This window comes from Ascidia mentula, chromosome 5, assembly GCF_947561715.1.
Source record: "Ascidia mentula chromosome 5, kaAscMent1.1, whole genome shotgun sequence".
NCBI lineage: Eukaryota > Metazoa > Chordata > Ascidiacea > Phlebobranchia > Ascidiidae > Ascidia > Ascidia mentula.
In genome coordinates this window covers 5,920,181-5,941,460 of record NC_138570.1, presented here as the reverse complement: position 1 = coordinate 5,941,460, position 21,280 = coordinate 5,920,181, and the positions used below count along the sequence as shown (strand labels likewise).

The 21,280-nt window shown below is 40.9% G+C and overlaps 2 protein-coding genes across 4 annotated transcripts; one reads left to right on the top strand and one right to left on the bottom strand.

Moving 5' to 3' along the window:
- Nucleotides 1-96: 96 nt before the first annotated feature.
- LOC145903747 (uncharacterized) lies at nt 97-4,442 on the top strand. Of its 2 annotated transcripts, none has more exons than XM_082991878.1 (13): nt 97-188; nt 364-478; nt 550-676; nt 754-966; nt 1,030-1,234; nt 1,290-1,408; nt 1,586-1,680; nt 1,816-1,961; nt 2,024-2,183; nt 2,436-2,530; nt 2,801-2,994; nt 3,272-3,408; nt 3,677-4,442. In XM_082991878.1, exons 2-13 carry the CDS (start codon nt 439-441, stop codon nt 4,423-4,425), a joined length of 2,280 nt encoding a protein of 759 aa, XP_082848004.1. In that variant the 5' UTR covers nt 97-188; nt 364-438; the 3' UTR covers nt 4,426-4,442. The 2 variants fall into 2 exon arrangements, with proteins under 2 accessions (XP_082848004.1, XP_082848003.1); XM_082991877.1 differs by having other exon boundaries at nt 1,577-1,680.
- A 26-nt stretch (nt 4,443-4,468) lies between these two features.
- Nucleotides 4,469-20,974, bottom strand: LOC145903742 (phosphatidylinositol 3,4,5-trisphosphate-dependent Rac exchanger 2 protein-like). 2 transcript variants are annotated; one of them, XM_082991870.1, is made up of 43 exons: nt 20,739-20,974; nt 20,564-20,668; nt 20,295-20,384; nt 18,807-18,911; nt 17,912-18,010; nt 17,644-17,805; nt 17,171-17,313; nt 16,883-17,034; nt 16,387-16,536; nt 15,489-15,630; nt 15,301-15,401; nt 15,040-15,193; nt 14,802-14,950; nt 14,527-14,687; nt 14,266-14,367; nt 14,041-14,192; nt 13,569-13,704; nt 13,170-13,316; nt 12,914-13,038; nt 12,794-12,848; nt 12,543-12,668; nt 12,317-12,478; nt 12,133-12,249; nt 11,747-11,831; nt 11,213-11,414; nt 10,763-10,928; nt 10,535-10,643; nt 10,259-10,405; nt 9,941-10,039; nt 9,760-9,871; nt 9,466-9,560; nt 9,253-9,395; nt 9,060-9,175; nt 8,818-8,966; nt 8,392-8,507; nt 8,221-8,322; nt 7,982-8,084; nt 7,436-7,486; nt 6,901-7,044; nt 6,533-6,714; nt 6,238-6,416; nt 6,006-6,176; nt 4,469-5,774 (listed from the first exon to the last, which is right to left on the bottom strand). In XM_082991870.1, the coding sequence occupies exons 1-43, from the start codon at nt 20,841-20,843 to the stop codon at nt 5,732-5,734; spliced, it is 5,454 nt and encodes a 1,817-aa protein (XP_082847996.1). In that variant the 5' UTR covers nt 20,844-20,974; the 3' UTR covers nt 4,469-5,731. The 2 variants fall into 2 exon arrangements, with proteins under 2 accessions (XP_082847996.1, XP_082847997.1); XM_082991871.1 differs by lacking the exon at nt 7,436-7,486 and having other exon boundaries at nt 4,470-5,774.
- Nucleotides 20,975-21,280: the final 306 nt, after the last annotated feature.

Below are 21,280 nucleotides of genomic sequence, written 5' to 3'. Positions count from 1 at the left end.
TACAGTGGGTTACATTAAAACCATACAATAAGAATACACTAAAAGTATTCTGTAACGTATTTGGGGAAGTACCGTTAAAAAACCTAAAACAAAGGCATTTGCCAGCAGCAGGGCCCCCTTTACAAAATTGCCTGGGTTGGTAGGGAAGGAATATTTTCTACATTGGCATGGTGTGCATAGACAGAGAGGTATGTATTTTTTTTCTGTCGATGCTTAAGTGAATAATTTGGTTTTGTTGTTATTAAATACCATTATGGTTGTATCATATTTGATAAAAGCAATGTTTGCAAAACCATATTAGCAAACTTTAAGTGACTTTGACTAGTTACCAAAGCGTCACTGGTAATTATAATCCGTTTCTAGAGGGACATGTGATACACTGATTGGGAAACATTGCTAAAAATTTTTGTTCCTGCTTAGTGCAATGAGTTCTGAACCATGGAAAACTTCGCCAATTTTACTGTGTTTGATGTTTCAGGTGAACTCATGCTTTTGTTGTATTTGTGGTAAACTTGGATATGTGTTGTGTATTTACTGTTTCTGCTATAGATGGAAATGCATCCTCCTATTCTGACAATTCAACAGTAGCTTTGCATATACTGTGGACATGTTTACTCTCATTGGTTGCCATATTTTCCTGCATTGGAAACTTTTTGGTTTGTTTTACACTGTACAGGCAAGTGGCATTAAGTTTACCAGTGTTTTATAATGTTTTTATTTTGGTTAATAATCAATGTTTTTTTTTCAATTTAGGAGGAAATATCTTCTAACATCGAGCAACAAACTTGTGTTTAGCCTGACGTCATCAAATTTTGCCTTTGGTGTTCTTATTTTTCCATTTGGCATAACTAGCAGTATAACCAGAGTTTGGCTATTTGGAAAAGTGTGGTGTTCACTCACCGGTTATCTTACGACATCATTGTTTGGTGCAAGCATTTTAACTTTGTCCCTGATTTCATATGACAGGTATATATAGTATATTGGGCCTATCGTTTTGCCATATGGTTTGAAATTGCCTTTATTTTGAAGATACTATGCAGTTGTTCATCCATTAAAATACCCCAATCATATTAGTAGTTGCCGTGTGACGGCTGCTATTATACTATGTTGGCTGGTGGCTTTGTGTTGTGCAGTACCGCCCTTGTTCGGTGCTTGGTCACAGTACCAATTCATCCCTGCCAGATTTGGCTGTTTTCCTCTTTGGGCTAAAAGTTATGGATTTAGTTTGTTTTGGGTGAGCATTACTTGACAAACTTTAATGGACACATATCGATTTACTTTTTTTGTAGATTCTAATATGCAGTATTTTTCCACTTTTTTGTGTGGTTTCTATGTATTGCACAATATTTAGTGTTGCACGGGATAAATATAAAGGTGCAACCATCGGACGGAGGCATATTGAGACAAGGTAACTGCTTTACATATTAATGGATAATTAAGGTAGTGCGTGCAATATATCAATTATTTATTCTTTCTTAATTTTCGTTTATATTCTTGACATTATAAACAGCTATGGTTCTCACAGTCCACATTGCTGTTTAAAATATTAATGTGATTATTTATTAAATGTATTTAGTGCTTCCAGACAAAGATCACTACATTATGAAAAAAATGCATTTGTCAACAAAAATGCCCCTGGTTTTGAGCACATGGAAAAGAAATGTTTAGCTTCTAAAACAAGTGAGTTTTTAATTATACATGTGTGTGAATGTATTTTAATTTCATAGCATTTTTAGGTGTTTTGTTTCAAATAAATCCTATACTTTTGCATCACAAAGTCATATTCAAACTCTGCTCTTTCATAACATTTTAAAGGAACAACCCCATCACCCAGCAGAGGTTTTTATGAACTGCAAGCCACATTAAACCCAAGCTATGTGGAAGATTCCGGAATTGTCTCCACAGAGTATGCAGGGTGTTCCCAGCAGTTGAACTCAGTGGTAGATACCTCACCACATGAGGTGAAATCGTTGGATGATGTATTTTAATCCTAACATATTACAGCTTTTTAAATGAATTGTAGCCAATGTATGAAGAAAAGGGAAACAATTCAAAAAATCAGAACGCTAATGCTTCAAGTTACAGTGGTACTAGGAAGTCATTAAAACGCCCTCCCTCAAGGGAGATTGAAGTCTTTACAAATGGGAGATCATGTTCGGTCCAGAGTCGCGTGTTGCGAAATGGTATTTCTAAACTTAAACGTGAAATATAAAGAAAATTATGAGTTGTTGCAAAAAGTTTTCTCATGCAATATACACTAAAAAGTCGCACTATTTTCGTGGTATAAAAAACTCGATTTATTGGACCTACGTATTCGCTTACTGTACATTAATGTCCGACCGCAAAAAAAAAATGCATGGTAAAATATTCCCGTGAGATTTGTTTGCTTATGATGGATGTTGCGAAGGCTAAATAACTGTTAAAAATGCGTGCAGACTCACTTTCTTCGTCAACCAGAAGTCGTCGACAACTCTCCTTCAAACGCAATTTTCGTTTCTCGTATTTTCGTTATTACAAGAATCAACGAAAGGTAAGACAGCGCTACTGTTGATATATTTATAATATGATAGTCGCGGCGTTGCTCCTCGGTCGATTGATCATATATTATTTATAAAAAACTCCTTCGACTTTTGGTGCTAGTGACTTCATAATGCAACAGTAATGCATGGAACGTCAATATTTGTCTCTGTCATAACCCAATACAGCACACGCTCCGTGCAGCTCCACTCATTATTGTGACAATCAATCAATAAAAGTTACATTTAAAATGACGTGTTTTTTTCGTCCCCTTTTACCTTAGGCATGTTGCACAATCTCGGTAATCGTGGGGTTCATACTGGTGGCTGTTGGTCCCTTTATAATTGTGTCATTGATCGAAACCTTCCTTGATTCGAAAAACTACCTCGTTGAAGTGAGCGGTACAGTTGCTTCATACCGTCCGGTTGCGGTCGCCGATTGGTTGGTGTCGATCTCTACCATCCTCATGTACACAACGTATGTAATTGTGAATGCTAAACATTTAAAGGAATTCCTAAACACATTGTGTTGAAACACGTGAAGAAAATACTGTATTAAAAATTATTTGCAAGGAAGTCTTTAAGAAGAGAAATTCCTAAGCTACAAATACTGGAAATTTTTGTCGTAGAGGAACCCAGTTTTGTAGATTTTCCATCACAAAATGCAGTAATTTTCCATCCCAAAACATATATTTTAATTCTCCCTCATCATGACTGACACGACTTGTAGCTTATATTTTACTATATACACATAGATGCGTATATTATCCTGTAATATACGGGTTGTGGAATGAGACTGTGAGACAAGAGATGATGTCGATAATTTGCGGCAAATCGAGAGGACCTCAGACGAGACGAACCCGCATTCTAAGTATTTCCACTCACATCAAAGGTAAACACTAACGACCCAGCAAAAAAATGTTGTGTTCTCACAATAACGAATAAAATCAATGTGCTGTGATATCGTCCTTTGTACAGCTATGCGCGTAACAAATTGTGTTACGTCCAGGATTGTGTATCTTAAACAAGTAGAAAAATATTTTTTGTTGCCGCCGCTTGTATGTTATTCGTATAAAAGTGTAGTAGAATTGCTAGTTACAAACATTCCGGTCCTCACCAATTAAACTCCAGTATTTACACACGTTTAACGAATCTTACAGATCTTGGATTGTCACCGCGTATCACGGCCGCCATAATGGACGAAAGTGCGGCTATGGCAGCTGTTGTTTACCCGATGCAAATCGAAACAAAGTCCAGTAAAAAGGCGCGCTCATCGTCGTTGCGGAAGATATCAAGGACTGAGCATTCAATGAAATCAAAGCATCCGCCACGTCCCCCAGGCAACAACTCGGGCGTCCCCGACAAGCGCCCAACGTGTTGGAAACAAACCCCGGCGGCTGGAAGTGGATATAAGATGCGTTTAGCGCGAGATTCCGGAGACAAGTCCGTACCAGACCCAATAATTGTTTTGGGTTCCGAAACTTGCCATGACGCGAAATCTTCCAATGATTCCAATTTTAAACCAAGAGAACGAGAAAAGCTATTAGAGAACACTGGCCAGATCACATCGCCCGAGCTACTAGGCAGCGAGCTCTTGCAGTCCGCTCTGTTGTTTGGCCTATCCGGTGCCGTAATATCAACGAAAGACGCCGACTTTTTGCCGGTACCCGACCCAGGCGCCTGCAGTTCGAATCGCCGCACGGCGTCAGAAAATGGCCGACCTTCGCCGAATAAAAGTTTAACACCTGAAGGCATCGAAGACGAGCAGGCGACAGTGTTTCTTCCAGCGGGATTAGTGCACTTGGAAGCCGGCGATCCCGTACGAATTAGAAGGTGGGACAAACCTCAGGTAGTAGATTTCTTTGCCCAAACTTTGGCCTACGACTTAATGGAAGGCGTCAAGAAATAAAATACATTATCTTTTTGTTTTTATTTATTTAATTTTGTACTTATGTTGGCTTTGCTTTTGGTTCATGATTTTCTTGTTGGTGTAGCAGGAAATTATTGAAAGTTTTTGGTATATGCACGGCACTTTTATCACGTTTTGTTGTCGACATATGGAGGATTTTGATGGCCTCGACTATCGGCTAAGCATTTCAAATTTACTGTATTGTTTTTCCGACACAGTTTTTACTATTTTGCCAAAAAAAACTTGCAGTCACGTGATGTCGCCGTTCACTATTTTTTCTTTTTACCTGAATGTTGGCTTACACAGCTTGCCAGTAAACTGGAATTGCGTCCGAAACTGCCTTTTCTTCAAACTCTGCCAAACCGGTTGACCGTTTTTCCGTCCTGTTACAGCTACTGAGATTCATGGTCTTACCTTATTCTATATGCTCCCGCACTGTTTTGACAATGGTCAAGTTATTCACAGAATATTTCATTGCCATAAACCATTTTACGTGGCTTGTTGATTGCAAGCAATTTACCATTCCGTTCTTGAACTATCTTACACGTCACGTTTCATTATTATGCTTCATTCGTTCGCGAGAAAATAATTCAACACGACGCCAAATAAAAACAAAAAAACGCGTGGCGTCCAACAGAAAGGCTTGGGAATGTTTTTACACTGTAAAAAGGATCGCAAAAATAGCTACACGCGCAAAAAATATTGTGCAATTGAAGATTTTGTTTTCCAATCTGACACAAGAAAAGACTGATGGTGCTGTAATCGATGGCTTTCTCAGTGGATACAGCGTAAATATGGCGACGCGCCACAGGTAAGGCCACGGTTGCGACAACTACACGTAAAACAATATGCTGGGCGCAGGACATCTGGACATTTTTATTGCTGAGGGTTTTTTTCGCAGCCGAACAGACTGTGTGTGCATTTTAATCCTCTACAAACATTGGAATATTTTTCCAAACAATAGTTTGTGCACTGTTTCGGACATTTGTTGAAGAAAACGGCTCCAAAAACACTGGAACTGGCTTCGTGAGATCTTCAGTTGTGTATGGTCTCGACATAATTGTATAGTGATTTGCTATCGGCTAAATGCGGTACAGTGATAGTATAGATCTTGGTCTCGCCTTGAAAATCAACACAGTACAAGGCGGCGAACAATGCGGAACATTGAAAAGGGCGGTAAAACTGCTAGCCGTAAAATCCTGGGTAACGGAATGAGTAAAAGGGGTAAAATGTTCTACGATTGTTCATGTGTGGGTGGCCCTTGCGCCCGGGTTGCCTTTGCAACGTTCGGGCGATCCTCTGTACGTCATGTTCCACTTTGATCCAGATCCTGACTTAATTTGAATAATCTGAAAATTGCAAGCACGAATTTTAGGCTTAAACTATACAGGTCAGCACTGAGGATACTTAAAACCATGCCCCAATGCTTACAAACTGTAATAATTGTGAAGGTTATGACGATGCAAGTTTTAAATTGTCATTGCAACATCGTTTTGGTAGCCTGGGGTAATTTAACATTAAAACGCCAATTTTAATAAAAAAAACACTGTCGTATTGTCAGGTAAAATCACATCATTTACCTCGGTGCTGTCTTGACGGTTCGATCTTTAGCTTCCGGGTTCTTTGCATCACAGTACAATCGCGCTCCAGTGTTAATAAGTTGGTAGACGGCGGTGATCAGATACTTGGGTGGGAGGCCGTGCGACCTCGACAAGATCAGAGCTTGTTCGAGACAGCATGCCAGCGTAGACCTTTAACAAAACCCATTGATAGTTCACATGGTGGTGACGTCATGCTACAAATATAACGTACCTTTGTACGCCGTTATTACAAGCAATGACGTGGCAACCTCCGAGGCGCCCGCAAAACTCAGCAGCTAGGGGCAGGACGCCGCAACCGGTCGGGGCTAAGCTGGGTTTTCCGTGACGTGCCTTCACGTTGGCCTCCAGCAAGGACATGATCTCATCCAAAGCGTTCAGTGGACGTGAAAGCTTTAAGACAAAAATGAAAAAAAAATATAAAAAAACAGATCATACAAAAGAAAAAATAGGAGTAATCAACGGCACTTTTAACTAGCAGTCAATAGCAAAACACGAGTCGCGTATACCCGATCTACGAGGACTGCTCTTGCTTCTGTGTCACGAGGCAGTTTGGATCGATCAAGATGGAAGGCTCTGAATTTCTTATAGTAATCGTAGGTCTTCTGCAAAGCTTTCTCGTTGATCGAGCTGCTGAACTCTTGCAAAGTAACGCCCTGCTCGTATAGGTAACTTCCCAGATCCTCTAAACCTGAAACAACAAACGTATGCATGAGATTATGGTTATCGACACAAGCGATTGAGAAGTATTTCAACAGAAAAAGAATTGTCCAAAATAAAAGGCTTTGTTTCATTTGCATAGTACTGGAATTTGTTGTTCATCGACCTGAGCTTATTTTATGTAAAAAAAACTTATGAAAATCAGGCCTCTACTTACCGTGGTTGAATAAAACCGGAATTAGCTTCACTCCGCCACCAGCCTGTAGCCGAGGAGGCAGTTTGATGAACACATGTTTGTCCAAATGGAAATATACCTTCAGAGCACATCGGTTTCCTTCCATCGAGTAGCCGATACCGTTCGCTAGTTTGGTTTCAAAATAAGATTTTTTATGCAAACAAAGTTTGGAAATAATACTAAAGTAACAGTAAACAGAAACGAAAACGATCTGGTTGTCTTTATGATTGTATGGAATGATTTGGTTTTGACAATCGCAGGTATGAGTCGTATCAACGCCTTTTCCCCCAATTGGCTTGCCGAACAACTAAATGTGGTTGATAGTTGCAACGAAAATTGAATCATGGACAAATTTATCAACGGGCTGAATATTTTTGTCAAGGTCAAGTTGATTTGTTTTTCCTGCTTCAAGGATAAACTAAAAATGAAATTGCTGCGTGGGATTTTCTAGCCATGCACCAGGGCAGTGATACGACTCCTCACCAATTCAAAACAAAAAAAGCGGTAATCAACTCACCGTCGATGTGCACGGCCCGTCTAAAGTCGTTTTCGCAATTGCACGGGCATTCTTGAAGGAGAACAAAAAAGGAAAACGTAAAAATGAAGCAGGCGACAAAACTGATTAGTTAATCGTGACACACCGCAATTATTTAATGCAGAAAAACATAAAATCAAAACGCATCGCACCAATTTAAGCAAATAAATTAATCAGCTGATGCTCTCGAAGTCACTACATTCCCATAGGCACGACCGCCGATTTTATGAGCGCCTCCACACGACCAATATGTTGATGGCGACGAATTCAGTAAATTTAATGTAAGTGCATCAATTTTAATTCAAACGATACAAATTACCAGGACAGTCGTGCACATGGGAACGACGCAATCATGTAATCGTATGACAAAATGACTTTTAAAACTTGTGACGTATATGCATCTTGCTTGATATGTGACAAAAGAACATAGGCCGCATGCCGATTAATGTTTGAGTTGTGTGATTCCCAGTGTATTGTAGTACACCAAAAGTAAACAAAAATAATTTTGTCTGTACGACTAATTTTTACCGTTCGGCTCAACGTCGACCGTGATGGCACGGAAATGGAAGGAAACACGCTCTAAGTCGTTCACGCCAACGCAACTGTCTTCCAGCATTGCACACTCGTCAGGCTGGAATATAAATTTGTTTATGCGCTAGTTCTTACATAATAAATAACGTGGTAGCAAACATAAAAAGTTGATGACACTGACCAAATGAGGATGCATAAATTAATATTGTGAAATAGAATTGAGGTTTTCTTCTTACCATATTCGGATTAAGCATTGTCTGGAACATGATACAGGCTCCGATCGACATGCACTGCTCCAACCATTTCTTACTTGCCTCATCCGGCCGCACGCCGTAAGCCTAAAACACGTGAATACCCGAGAATGATTGATATGAACAGATACGGGGTTTTAAGGCTAGGATTCTAACCTTCATGTTGTTGAAGGTCTCGCCGATGGCGCTTCGCAACTGTGTGGAGAATGATGAGATGGCTGTTTGTAAACACTGGCTGAAGACTTTGTCTCGTCGTGACACTAGTTTGGGATCTAAAAACATGTGGTGTTACACAACATTGCCTTCAAAAGAAGTAACGTCCGGTAATTTTTTTTACCTACTACTTTTTTTAATTTTGTACTACTATTGCTGCCAGGCAAATTACAATTCAAAATAGACAGATAATCCGACGTTTCGTCTGCCACGAGGCAAAACTTGAAGTCGGAAGAACAAAGCACGTTAATTTATTCCAGAAGATCAGTCTATTTAATTTTTTTTTTCAACTTTGACAACCTTAATGTTGTACGTTTTGTTTAATTGTCGTGAGGTGTGTGTGAACAACGATTAATTTCACCACCGTACCTTCATTTAAGAGGACCGAAAGCACAAGCTGAGTCCGAACTTCGCTTACATGCCGGTCTACGGATTCTATCAAGGTGTTGATGACGTCGGCAAACTGTTCCGTGTCGTCACAAACGGATAAAGCCATTTTGATTGCGTCATCGCTTGTGCTAAATAAGACGTAAGATAATGGTTTGGCATAATGGTTTTCAGAAAATCAAAGCGTGAAAGCTTTTATATTGTTGAGAAAATGTTTGTTGTACCTGGCTGTGAGAGCTTCGATTATCTTGCTGTATTTCCTGTTTGGAGTCGTGTCTTGTGTATTTTCAAACACCGTTTTCACAGTGTTGGATCGCACAAGATCGTTCAGACTGTGAATCTATTGAAAGGCAAGGTTGTGTTTGACGCTTTGCTGTATAGGTTTTGCAAAAAAACTAATTCTCTGTGCCTTTTTACCTTTCCTAAAAAGTGTTCCATGGTGCCCTGAAGTTTATCGAGCGCGTCCGGTGAAAGAACCAGATCAATGAAATTTATGCTCTCAACTCCTTCCGACGAACACGTACTTCCCGTTGCGCTAATCATGGAAACGCGGTCATGTGCTGCAAGGGAACGGAAAACCAGTTATTGTTTCCTGCTTTGTTTCGCAAAAAATATGTAAAATATCCGTACCTGAAAACGTAACTCTGGACCCAGGGCGACTTGACTTTGTTGTCTTTGTTCGCAATTTGACTGGAGAAATTGCGTTTCCGTTGGGTGGCGGACTCCTGCACAAAACCAGGATTACATTCAGTTTCTTACGTCATCAAAGGGATCAAGTCATGAAATTACCACTAACGACATAATCACACAAATAAAGTGCACGAAACTATAACGTGGTTGCAGTCTGGAGGCCAATTTGATTGTTTTCCAAACTTGTCTGTTTTGAGCTGGGTAGGAAAAAGCACAACACTCATGGGCACTCACGTGAGTGAAGGTAGGGAGTTGGCGCTCTTAAGGCTGCGGTGTTGCACCTCAGTAGGTGTGGAGAGCATGTCGCTCGAGTTGGACATCGGAACGGAACGCCTGGTATCCACGGCTATTGGTTGGATAAAAAGACTTTAGTATATGCAGAGTTATAATGGGGGGTAAATATATGGACACTAACCTGGCTTCTCCGCTGTGTTATTCTCCTGTGTTTGTGTGTTTGAGAAATTAAAAAAATTGTTCTCGCTCACCACCATCGATCCCCGGTCGCTTTGGATCCCTGCAAATAATTCAAAATGACTGCTGATTACAACTGTGTGTATTCAGCCACAGCCAACCGATTCGCAATCAAGCACGATAACGCACATAAATTTGTGGCAGGAAACTGAACGTGGTTACATTTCTGAAGACAGATCTGGTCTCATTTCCTTCCATTCATTATAGATTAGTCAGAAAAAACGCGTTGAGAGGTTTAAATTGAGGTTGTGGCAAGATTTACCCGAGTCACATTCCGAATCGTTTCCTGTAACCGATCCGTCCTCTTGCGTTGCACTCTTGCGCAGTGATCCGTTACCTCGTTTTTTCAGTTCGACCGTTTTTTCTTCTGTGTTGTTGTCTTCCGATTGGACGTTGATGGTGGGCGACACTGTGGGTGACGGGATAGGTTAAAAGTCGTAAACATTCTCGCATATTTTGTGAAACACGTTCCATGCAAATTTGGCGAAGTCAAAAAAATAATTAAATATGAAATAACACCAACTTTGCCAAAACCTACTTTGTCTGGTAAGTGTTCCACTGGACTGAATCATGTCGGTTTCCATCGTCGAGTCGCTTGAGTTTTCTTTTGAATGATTTGGTGATACTTGGGCGCAATCGATGTTAGACTGCAGAAAAACGAATGCTTGTTACACATAAATTTTTTTTATATTTTTCCAAGCCTAAGTGCTCTTTAAATTTTTCGTGTAATCGGGACATATTCGAAAACCATCATGCAGAAGCTAACCTCTTTTTCTGTGCAATTATTGCTTGAGCCAAAAAAGTTTGTTGGGGGTGTGATGGGGGTTTTGGGCGTCTCCTCCACCTCGTCATCGATCTGATAACTTGCACGCATGGGAACGGCCTGATATGAGTTGCGTTTACCTTCGTTGTTCGTTTCAGAGTTGAGAATGCTACAGAAGAAAACATGTTTAGTCGTCGAATAGAAATAAACTATAAGTTTAATAATGCTCTGATAATTTTATTACAAAAATATTACAAAAGGCATAATTCGTTTTTTTTTTCTCCGTCGTTTCTTGTTTGCTCCTTAATTCGCAAAGCTAGGCATCAAACATTTATACAATATTTTGAACATAAAGTGTCCAAACATCACACCCAACACTCCTTAGTAGGAAGCAAAAGAGATTGTTTTCCTGTTCACTAGTAAGTGTTCAGTCATATTTATATCGCCTCTTACTTGATCAGTTGGCACTGGCCTTGCCGTAGTTCAAGAAGAGCGTGGTCGAGAGCCACCATCAGCTGTCGTATGGAATCCATAAGCTCAGTGTTGCCCTCGACGCCTCGGAGCACAGCCATGAGTCCGTGTCCCTCCTTCCCTCTCGTCCGAAACGAAGGTGCGGCCAGACACGTGATGGCGTAGTGGGTGTGGACCATATTTGCTATAAAACATGGTAACATACTTCAGTATTCCTCGAAAGTCACCATACGGTTTTAAGTATTGGTTCATCGTGTCGGAATAATATTGTCTTCGCTGTATACAGCAATTTTGGTTAACAGTACACAGGTAAATTGAGCAATATAATCAAAAATAGGTTCTATTTATACACTGTTATGTTTTTTATGTATTTTTTGTGTATGCCAGCCCTAACTCCCGCGTGACGTAGGCGAAAAATTTCATTCAACGGCACGTCTGTTTACCCGAGTCAAAAGGTGACCGCGGGTCACCCGAAACCACATCAACTTCAAAACAAAACACAGACGAGCCACTCACCCACGTCGGTGTTGCTTTGCGCCTCCCCTCGCTTGTCCGCCAAGCCTAAGCCACGCAAATTGTAGCTTTCTGACGCGTGACTCACCTGCAAATAAACACACAGTGACGCTGCTGACACGAGAATCGACGTATTACAGTTGGACAACGAGGCGAAAAATTTGTGGGCGAGCGTTTGTGTGATAGGCATGGGCGTTGGTGACCCGGTGGATGTGACGTTTGAGTTTAGCGGTTGCAATATTGTTTTTGTATCAGCTGGATGCGTCGAATGACGACAATAAATGCGAAAATTGGAAACCGGGAGTAATATACAAGTTCCGTTACTTGTTTGGCACGAATTTAGACCCACAGTTATGTTACTAAACAGTAAGTCAAGGATATATAGGTACCTGGAAAAGGTTTACGTGGCAATTCGTCGGACAAAAATCCTTGGCGGTGAGGGATGGAGGTCGTTCTCTCGACTCTTTGTAGGATGGCCACATGTATGATGCCAGGTGACGCTTGTACTGTTCGGCACAATTATCACTTCGTAACTATTAATGCCGAATGTTGTCATATGTAAGGAAAACTTACGCGTTTGTAGGAGTCAAGTCGGTCCTGGATGACCTCGTATCGCAAACTCCGTCGTCGCTGGAAGACTTCCTTCTTGGCGTCGGTGATAAAAGGTGCAACTTGTTCCAGGGCTTGGACATCCGACAAAACGCGCTCGTCTTCGGCGATGAGAACTTCCAACAACTGTAGAAAATGTTACCATATTTTCTTTTCCGTTTCGTTTGAAATAAGTGCATTGTTAACTTGCCTGTGCGGACAAGTCGAAAATAGAAGGGCATTCAGACATTCGTTCGACCACGTGATTTCTCACACCGTTCACGTTGTCGAAGTTGTACGTGCAAGTGCGCTCCAAGTGGCGATTTCCGACCAATAGCTGAATGGAAATAATTTACATTACAACTCAAGGGAACAACACAAATAGTCGAAATATTTTATTTTGCCAAAGGTGCACATTTCAGATTTTAAGTGAAGTAGAAAAGGCAACTCAATAAATTTTACCTGCAAACAGAACGAGTCGGATTTTGGCTGCGGGGTGTTTGGTTGCTCCGGTTCTCTGCGAAAAAGGACTAAATAACTCCAAGCGAACGATATAATGACTGCTGCCTTGATTCTACGTACTTTTTCTCTTTTTGTCCGAGGCTGGTGTGGTTTATGCCGATCAAAAGTGCGAGATTTTTCCTCTTGAAACTTCGCGACTTTTTTAATCCGCCACCGGAAGGTACTGAGAGGGAATTGTTGCTGCCCTGTTTGAATTAAGACGCCTAGATTAAAAATTTACCTCAAAACATTGCACTTCGAATTCCAAAATTTACCATGAAAAAAATTACCATTAGAAAACGCAGCAGTCACAAAAGGTATTTAGTGACAAACCAACCATTTTGTCTTCTTCTGAGGACGAGGATCTTTTCCTCTCCATCTCCTCCTCCTCCTTCTCGGAGCTAGGAGTCGGCAACTTGCAACCGTCACGGATGGATGCTGCTACTTCATCGTGCGAATTTTGCGTCACGTCCTTTCCATTTACCTGCGCATATTTCCATGGTTAGATTAGTTTGAAGTGGGAATATTTGTATTAACACCAACATAAAATCATTTGATCCCGTATTTAATATAACGGATCCGTGATACCGCAAAACAAATTACAGCCTCTTGTGGGCGTGTCCCAAGAGCTGTACTAACAATAGCTACAGAAGTAACACTCCAATTTACTACAAATTCAGAGGTCGTTCGCACGCAAACATGCTAAATTACACATTTATTCCTCTAAGGGCCTGACCTTCAATATCGCGTGGCCTTTTACCAAGCCCGCGTTCATCGCCATTCCGCCTCGTGCCACAGCGTGCACCACACAAGGGTTAGAACCGCGAATTTGGAATCCCATTCCCTCTCTCGTCACAGGAACGGCGACCATTCTGAGAAAAAAATAAATATTGTCATTGGTGCACAATTCAAGGCGTGCAACGTGCCATAGATACTATGTTCGGTTAAAACAAAAAGGTAGTATAGTACAATTTAAATGTAAACAATTTGAACAATACGTTTTTGCAAATTTAAACAAATCTGTATGTCTGCTAGTGTAAAGGTAGCCCAGTTCCACGATCAACTGTTACACTCATGAGACCTTACACGTCGACCTGTAGTGTGTACACCTGTCTGCAGCTCCCACGCAAAGAACTCTACCAACTGTGGTGAGTCAAGTCAACGGTTTATTGAACCTGCGTACGTTATACCCTAAGAAATATACTTACAGCTCGTCATCCGCGCGCACGGTCACGTGAATAAGCTTGTACTTGTCCAGGTTGAACTTGATAACGTTGTCGAGTTGTTCTTGCGACGTACACGAGGTAAGCAAGTTGTTGTTAATCTGTAGAATGTGCTGGCCAGGCTGGAAACCTTGAACCTGAAAGTTGAGCGTGACATTAGAGCAACAAGCATTTTGTTTAACCCAGAGCTGTCCACGGATAAGGAATTACCTGAGCCTGGGAACCCCGGTCAATGGAGGTGATGACGACTGCTGCTTGCTGTTCGATGTACTTGGCTTCGAATCCGAGAGACTCGTTTCCCGAAACATTGAGCTGGCGACGAGGAATGAGCGTAAGTTTTCGTCACAGTACGAGCAAAAGTTATTTTATTGACATAAAAAGATCATGTTGGTATTTGGAGCGGTATAAATTTGTTTGACTAAACAACAACGATCCTAACGCGAAATTCATAACAAAGATATTTTAACATACCAACAATAAGGTCTTAGTTTTGAAATCATCCTGAAACTTAAAGTCGTTCTTCGAGCTCGACTTCTTCACGAGGTCGCGCAACTTGGATGTCTCCGTTACTTCCTCGTCGGGGAAAAACCGAAACAGCGACGACTCGTCTTTGAAGTCCTGCTTGTCGAGCGCTGCGAAAAGCAAATCACAATTTGTCAATCTCATGCAACACATTTCCTCGCTGCGTGCCTTTTTATAGAAAATCCCCTGTATGGCATATACTTTACTGATAGGTTGAAACGTACCATGATGGAGAATTCCGTTCTCGCACAGACTCTGACCCAGATTGCTCGCCTCCTCGCGGTTCTGACAGTCGCCCTGATCCACAAGCCAGTCGATCAACTTCCTTGCCTCAACCACTTGCTTGTAACTGCGCAACTGCCGGTCTTTGTCCCTGTGTGTGACAGGAACACAGTTAGGCAACTTACAAGGCGCGCAGGAAACGTCAATAACGGTGATGATAAAAAATGCTGATTTGCATACTTGACAATGGGCTGAAAGAGACAATGGACGCGACAGTATATCCTTAGGCCCTTGGCCACTAGGTCCTGGCTCTCCCCGCGGTGTTTGAATGTGCCGTCGTCGTAGCGAAAACGAAACAGAACAGCCTCGTTCTTGAAATGATGTTTGTCTTGAACTGTTGTGAAAACGTTCAAGTTGACGTAAATAAATAATTGACAATAATTCTTTACCCAAAGACAAAAAGGAAGTTGTGCTTTTATGTAAAATAGTCAGGATTATTACCATGGTGGATTATCCCACAATCAAGCAGCGCTTGACCGAGCATGATCGCCTCATCTGTGCTGTTGGCTTCTTTGTTTTCGACCAACCAGGTGACAAATTCACTAAATATAAAATAACATTTATATTTGTTAGTGCAAAGCGTCAAGTGTGGGTAACTACGTATTGTGTAGACATTGCGATGTACTTACTTGCCGAGCAAAGATTTGGAGTGAACTTTAAGTTTGGACTTTCTGTCTTTTATCAAGCCCTGATGAGTCGCTTTGTAATAAATCCGTCTTCCTTTACTGTGCATCACATCTATGGTGTCTCGTTGGTCAATGTTCATTTTACCTGAAATTTTTGGAAATATTTTTGATTAAATATTCATATTCTTTGTTCGTTGCTGTTCGCAAATTTTATTTCATTTTTAGGCAAAAAACGAATTTGCAAATTTGCATATGAATGAGTATAGAGGTTGTACAAAAACTGGGGAGGTTACTTTAGTTGTTCTCCTCAGTACTAGTTTCGATAACCTCTAACAAATTCCGAGGGTTACATGTGTCATACATTGCCCACTTATAACAGATGTGACGTAAAAGCACTAAACATGTGCCTTTAAGTTTAACAACTACCCCTAAAAGAAATGGGCTCGCCAAATTGGAATGTCGTAACTGTATGTTAATTCTGGTCAGTTACATAAACATGAACATGGCTACTTTTACTGCCTTATACATTTATTCAAGAGTATCGCCAGACAGACCCGACGGCTCAGTGAGACAAATTACAATTTCGGCGACAGGAAACAAAACGAGTCAAGGCCGATTGTTACGCTATTTTCCGCAGAATCAGAATGTATTTGCATACACAGAGACAATTTATTCCCAAACTCATTTCAGCAACAAAACCCTTCGAAAACGGGAAACAAACCTAGACGATTTTTACACCTGCAAAAATAATGCTGGACATATGCGGAATACATAATCGTAAGTCGACTGAGAACTGACACCATAGGCTTTTAACTAATCTACTTGTCGAATATTCAATTTGGTGCAACAAAACTGCACAGATTTATGTAGAACTGGAAAAAACAAACAGAGTGGCACTTACTTTTTCTGCGCTCACGCTCCATGATAAACTCATTAAGCCACGCCTCCTTTTCCTCCTTGTCCTTGGCGAGCAAAACAAACCACTTGTTCTTGGCGGCGTTGAGCACCTTCCATCCGTTGTTTACAGTGTACCCTCCGCAGTGGAAGTCGGCTGTACAAGACAGTACATAGATTTATGTCACGTGCTTGTAACTCGAGGAAATTGGTCGGTTATTACACGAAATGTAAAATTAAAAAACGAAACTAGATAAATACCAATTTAATTTAAATGCAAACAATTGAAAATAACTATGATTCGAGTGGTAATGTTTTTTTCAATTCATATTTGGGTCTTTTTTTAACTCGCTGTGTTTTTTACGAACAAAAACCGTTTTTAAGCTTGCTGCTAAATTATATGATGTTTCTTAAGTCACTTAATACTGCCAATTTCCCTGCAACTCAATTGAAAAGTAAAAAAATGCAATGAGGAACTTTAAAGGTCAATTTCAATGTCTCACACGCTCCGTCCTCAAGGTTTTCGATTTCCATTAGTTCTGTGGATATCCGACCCTTGAAAATCCATTTCTTCGGATCCATCACCGATTTCTTTCTCTTGATTTTCTTGTTTCGGGGCAGTGTGCCAGACTTGGTCGAGTCAGTGGCTTGTAACCTGCCAACACGACAACGCTGCCTTACGAGAGGTAATGTTTAAGGTCAAGCATGTATCAAACAGGGCAAATAGCTAGTTCACGGGCGCGACCAAGTGGTTATCTCCGCTTCCGACTAAAGTAGCCCGAAGCACGAACCTTGGCAACGTGTTGGACTTCTTGGAATAAACGAGGAGATGATCGAACAGGAAAAATTGCCGCTCCTGGATGTTTCCGGCGGATATTTTCAGTAGCGAGCCTTGCTTGATCAACCGCGTACACGTGTCGGTGAGGTCGGCGCCCTAGTAAGCAACACACGACGGTCTGATAACGAGATTTGCTTTTGGGCTGGCCTGTGTGGCTATGTATATTTTAAACGTTTGCATAAACGTTGTAATTCGCTGGGGGCGGTATATTTAACGTTTGATTTTTTTGCTATTGTATGGCCAACCTTAAAAAAAGTGGTTTACAGTAAATATTACTATTACAATCAGAAACAAGGCTAACAAAAGGATTTGTCAACTTCAGAATACAAGCAAAAAACAAACAACCTTTACAACTTGTAGATGATTGGAAATCGAGCGCCTTAACGTTACCAACAAAGCTGGTAAATCACCACAACGTTTACTAACCTCCCAATTGGCAATTGTAGCTTGCAAGTCTTCCAATTTCTCCAGCTGCTCCAATTGTCTTTTGGTTTCGTTGACGTTGCTGCAGACATCTTTCATGAGGTTAAGAGCTTCCTTCACGTCTTCGTAATCCTCATGGTCGGATGGAGTTTTCTTCAATAACTCCTGCAAGTATAAACATAAATTACTGTATTGGGAGCGCCATTAACATACGAAACGGAGCATAAGCACGCGAAGAATGCATTTTAGGGGGCTGGCTCCCAAAACTTACCCTTAAAAGTAGGGGGTATTTGCATATCCGCTGAATTGGCGTGAGAAGAAAGCCTTCCATGGATACATCGTTGACGTAGTTTCCTAAAAGGAGGCAGCCCTGCAAACAACAAATCAATCACCATCCATGACCACCCAGCTTGTTTCAGTGACCACACGCAGGCATACCTGGACTTAGGAAAGTCAGAAAGCTAACACTTTAACTCAAGGCATTATATGGTCATTGTACTTCGACGAAGTGCAGAAACTGGACACTATCGTGCTTTATAGGAGCTATTTATAGGGGGTAGCGCGAAATGCGCCAGATTGGTATCCTAATCACTTCTGGGGCTCAGACCAACCAGTGCATGTGTTTGCGCGCGCACAAACCGATTCAGGCGTCTCTTCCAGGAAGTAGCGAACCAGGAAGCGATTGTGAAAACGTCACAATGTTGTGTGTTACGTCACGCCACAATTACAACTGGGTGTAGGAAAGCTAGCGAGCCGGTTTGCCTCATTTTGCGGTTGCCCAAAAATACTCCACACGTGTAATTCTTCCCCTTTCACGTTTTTCTTAGTAGTCGTGAGATCCTTCGACAGTCACATAATGATTAATAAGGGCACTCCTATACCGGCAATTTAGGCTGAAAACGGTACAAAACGAGTGCGAAACACGTTCGTTTCTTGAAGATGAAATCCTTTGCATTTATCAAGACTGATGGTCGTTTACATTGTATGTAAGCCCAGTAGGTCAAAGAAATATGCCCATGATAACGTGGAAAGTCTGTGGGCGTGTCCCAATTAAGGTTAAGGATACTTTCAAAAGGTTGAAAGTCCAAAAGGGTGAAGGCACATTTGGGTGTATAAATTATGGAGATGTTGACAATAATATATAGCACGGTTAGGGTTATTCTTACCAGGATAAAACCTTGGAACTCTTGGTTTTCTGTAAGTTCGTTTAATTTTTTCTGTGCCCTTTCATGATTGGAACAATATGGAGCGTAAACTTCAAATTTGTTTTTCTGTAAAGCAAAAATTAAATATGTGAGAAAACAGCGGAACAAAAACAGGGAACTTTCAGAAACAAAGCAAAAATGAAACCAGCAACTCACACAGGGCGCTTAATCAACTTGACTGTGGTGGACAAATAAAGTGGCTTCAATTCAAGCACAGACAAAACGCGGCTTAACTTTCAAGAAATCTTTCAATCTCCCAGAACTGTCAAGAGGGTTATTTATAATTTTTACGTAGACCACGGTGGGCTGCAACAAATTGCCATAAGGGTGTGCAAAAACTAAATGCAAACAATGTATAGGTATATCCCGAATAGTAAGTGCGTCAATGGACCGCGTTTCAATGCCAGTTGAAGTGGGTTGACGTCTTTGCAAGCAGTTCTCTAAGTAGAAATACCAGATGCACGTCATATAAAGGTTGGACAAATGCAAAAAGTTGACTCGGGTTTAAAGTGGCTGCACGTGATTGGACAAACTAATGTTTAAATCAACGTTCACTCCTTACACAGTCATTTTAAAGTTTCCAAATAAAATTAAGCACAACCGCAAAATACTTGTGCTGTACTGTATTTTCAAACCTTGTTTGGCCCGATAGTCGAAGATTCGCTTTTTCGAAGTCACAAAAATGACATTACTATGTACAAAATAATACATCAGTGAAACTAAACAATCTTGGCATTAAACAATCTTGCTTTCCATTTCAACGTCATTTTCAATTCAATGAGTGGAAGAAATCACAATAGTATGTTTTTTTTACTTGCAAAACAAAACGGCAATAAGTATTTGATGTGGTAAAGACGACTAAATCGAAGAAACGATCGCATTTGTGGTTGTGCCTTGCAACCATTTGTTTGGAATATCTTGCCACTTGTTGCGCTTCTACAGTTTATTGTTATCCAGGGAGCCGCCGACGCCGCGGTATAGATAGCGCAGCTTTGTAGATTGAGGCTAATTGACGGCTTTTGTAGATAAATAGGAAGTAAAAGGAGTGGATTTGGAGGATATTTTGTGGCAGTGGCTGATTTTTATATAACAAACCACCACCACATATAACAGTCAATTCGCACACAAAATCTCAGGCCCATTACTTCTAATTACAAGCTTTACAAGATCGTCATTGTGGAGGTGTCCGGCGTAGGTCATAATTACACGAATTGCGCACCTGAAGCACCTGAAAATTACGTCACCCGCGGTCAGGCGTTCTTTTTGTAGGAGTTCGCGACTAAGTCGACCTCCGCAAGCAAGTGACCTACGCTCTCATTTCCGTGACGTAGAAGTGACTCAACGATAAACATACAACGACCGAAGCGAACAGGAGCTGTAAGGACTCGTTACAAGTTCGTGTAATACAACATTCACCTGGGGTGAGACAACCAAACAATGTTCACTCACATATTTGAGAAAAGCTTGCCCGATTTTTTGTTCATAGGCTGGCGCGGGAGACAAGGCTTCTTCTATGTTGACCAACATTTCTTGATGAAACTAAAAAGACACAGTTTTGTTAACTTTTTGCTTCCATAACGAGAATGAACATTGGATTGGTCTTGTAAAAATTTGATGTTATTACACATGAAAACATTTGTACGCTCTGACAATTTTTCCATCCTTACATCTCCGCCAGGCAGTAAGTGGCAGTACTTTGTCTTAACAACACCAATTACCTTGTATAGATCTTCAACGTTGGATAAAAGCAACACCACAGAGCCTTTTGGTATGAGTTTATCATTTTCATCTTCTTCTCGATTTTTCAGTCGTTCCATGAAAACCTGCATTGGATCATTGGATATAGGTCATACATTTACGAAAATCTATCAATATCAGCAGTCAGTTGCTCACCGAAACGAGGAACTTTAGTGTTTCGACGTAGTCTTTCTCGGTTTTGAGGATTTCCTTGAGAACATAAGTCCTCATCCTCATGGTTTTCTCCATAGACTCGGACATGTTTATCCATTAAAGTGTCGACGGCTAATCCGCAAAGTCAGGAGTGTTTAATCCATTGCGAGTTCCACAAATAGCTTTTCACGTACAACGAGGACTCATATGTCGTTTCGATATCAGTTAAACAGACCCTAATTACTGTCAGAAATAGGCGAAATTCGGTTAAACTGATCAGAAACAGCTGTTTTACATATCTTCATGTCTGGCAACACCAACAACACATAACATGCCGCGCCTGCACACTAGTTTCTACTCAAGACACGTAAAATTAATCTACATGGAAACTGTACCACAACGTTAAACATTACTATGTCTGTTCCTCTACATCGGAAACATGAACATGACAAGATTAAAGATCAGAAATTGGCTAGCTACAGGGTGCAACAACAATGTTGAACACAAATTATGGAATCTTCCGGTTGCTGAACGCCTCAATCGCC

Bases quoted from the DNA above. Each gene is read 5' to 3' on its own strand.
- LOC145903747 (XM_082991877.1), top strand. From the start codon at position 439: ATGGAAAACTTCGCCAATTTTACTGTGTTTGATGTTTCAG. The intron at 479-549 runs GTGAACTCATGC...TTTCTGCTATAG, and splicing joins TACTGTGTTTGATGTTTCAG to ATGGAAATGCATCCTCCTAT. The intron at 2,995-3,271 runs GTATGTAATTGT...ATATACACATAG, and splicing joins ACCATCCTCATGTACACAAC to ATGCGTATATTATCCTGTAA.
- LOC145903742 (XM_082991870.1), bottom strand. From the start codon at position 20,843: ATGTCCGAGTCTATGGAGAAAACCATGAGGATGAGGACTTATGTTCTC. The intron at 10,644-10,762 runs GTTAGCTTCTGC...GTTTTTCTGCAG, and splicing joins ATAATTGCACAGAAAAAGAG to TCTAACATCGATTGCGCCCA. The intron at 9,872-9,940 runs GTTAGTGTCCAT...TCCAACCAATAG, and splicing joins TAACACAGCGGAGAAGCCAG to CCGTGGATACCAGGCGTTCC.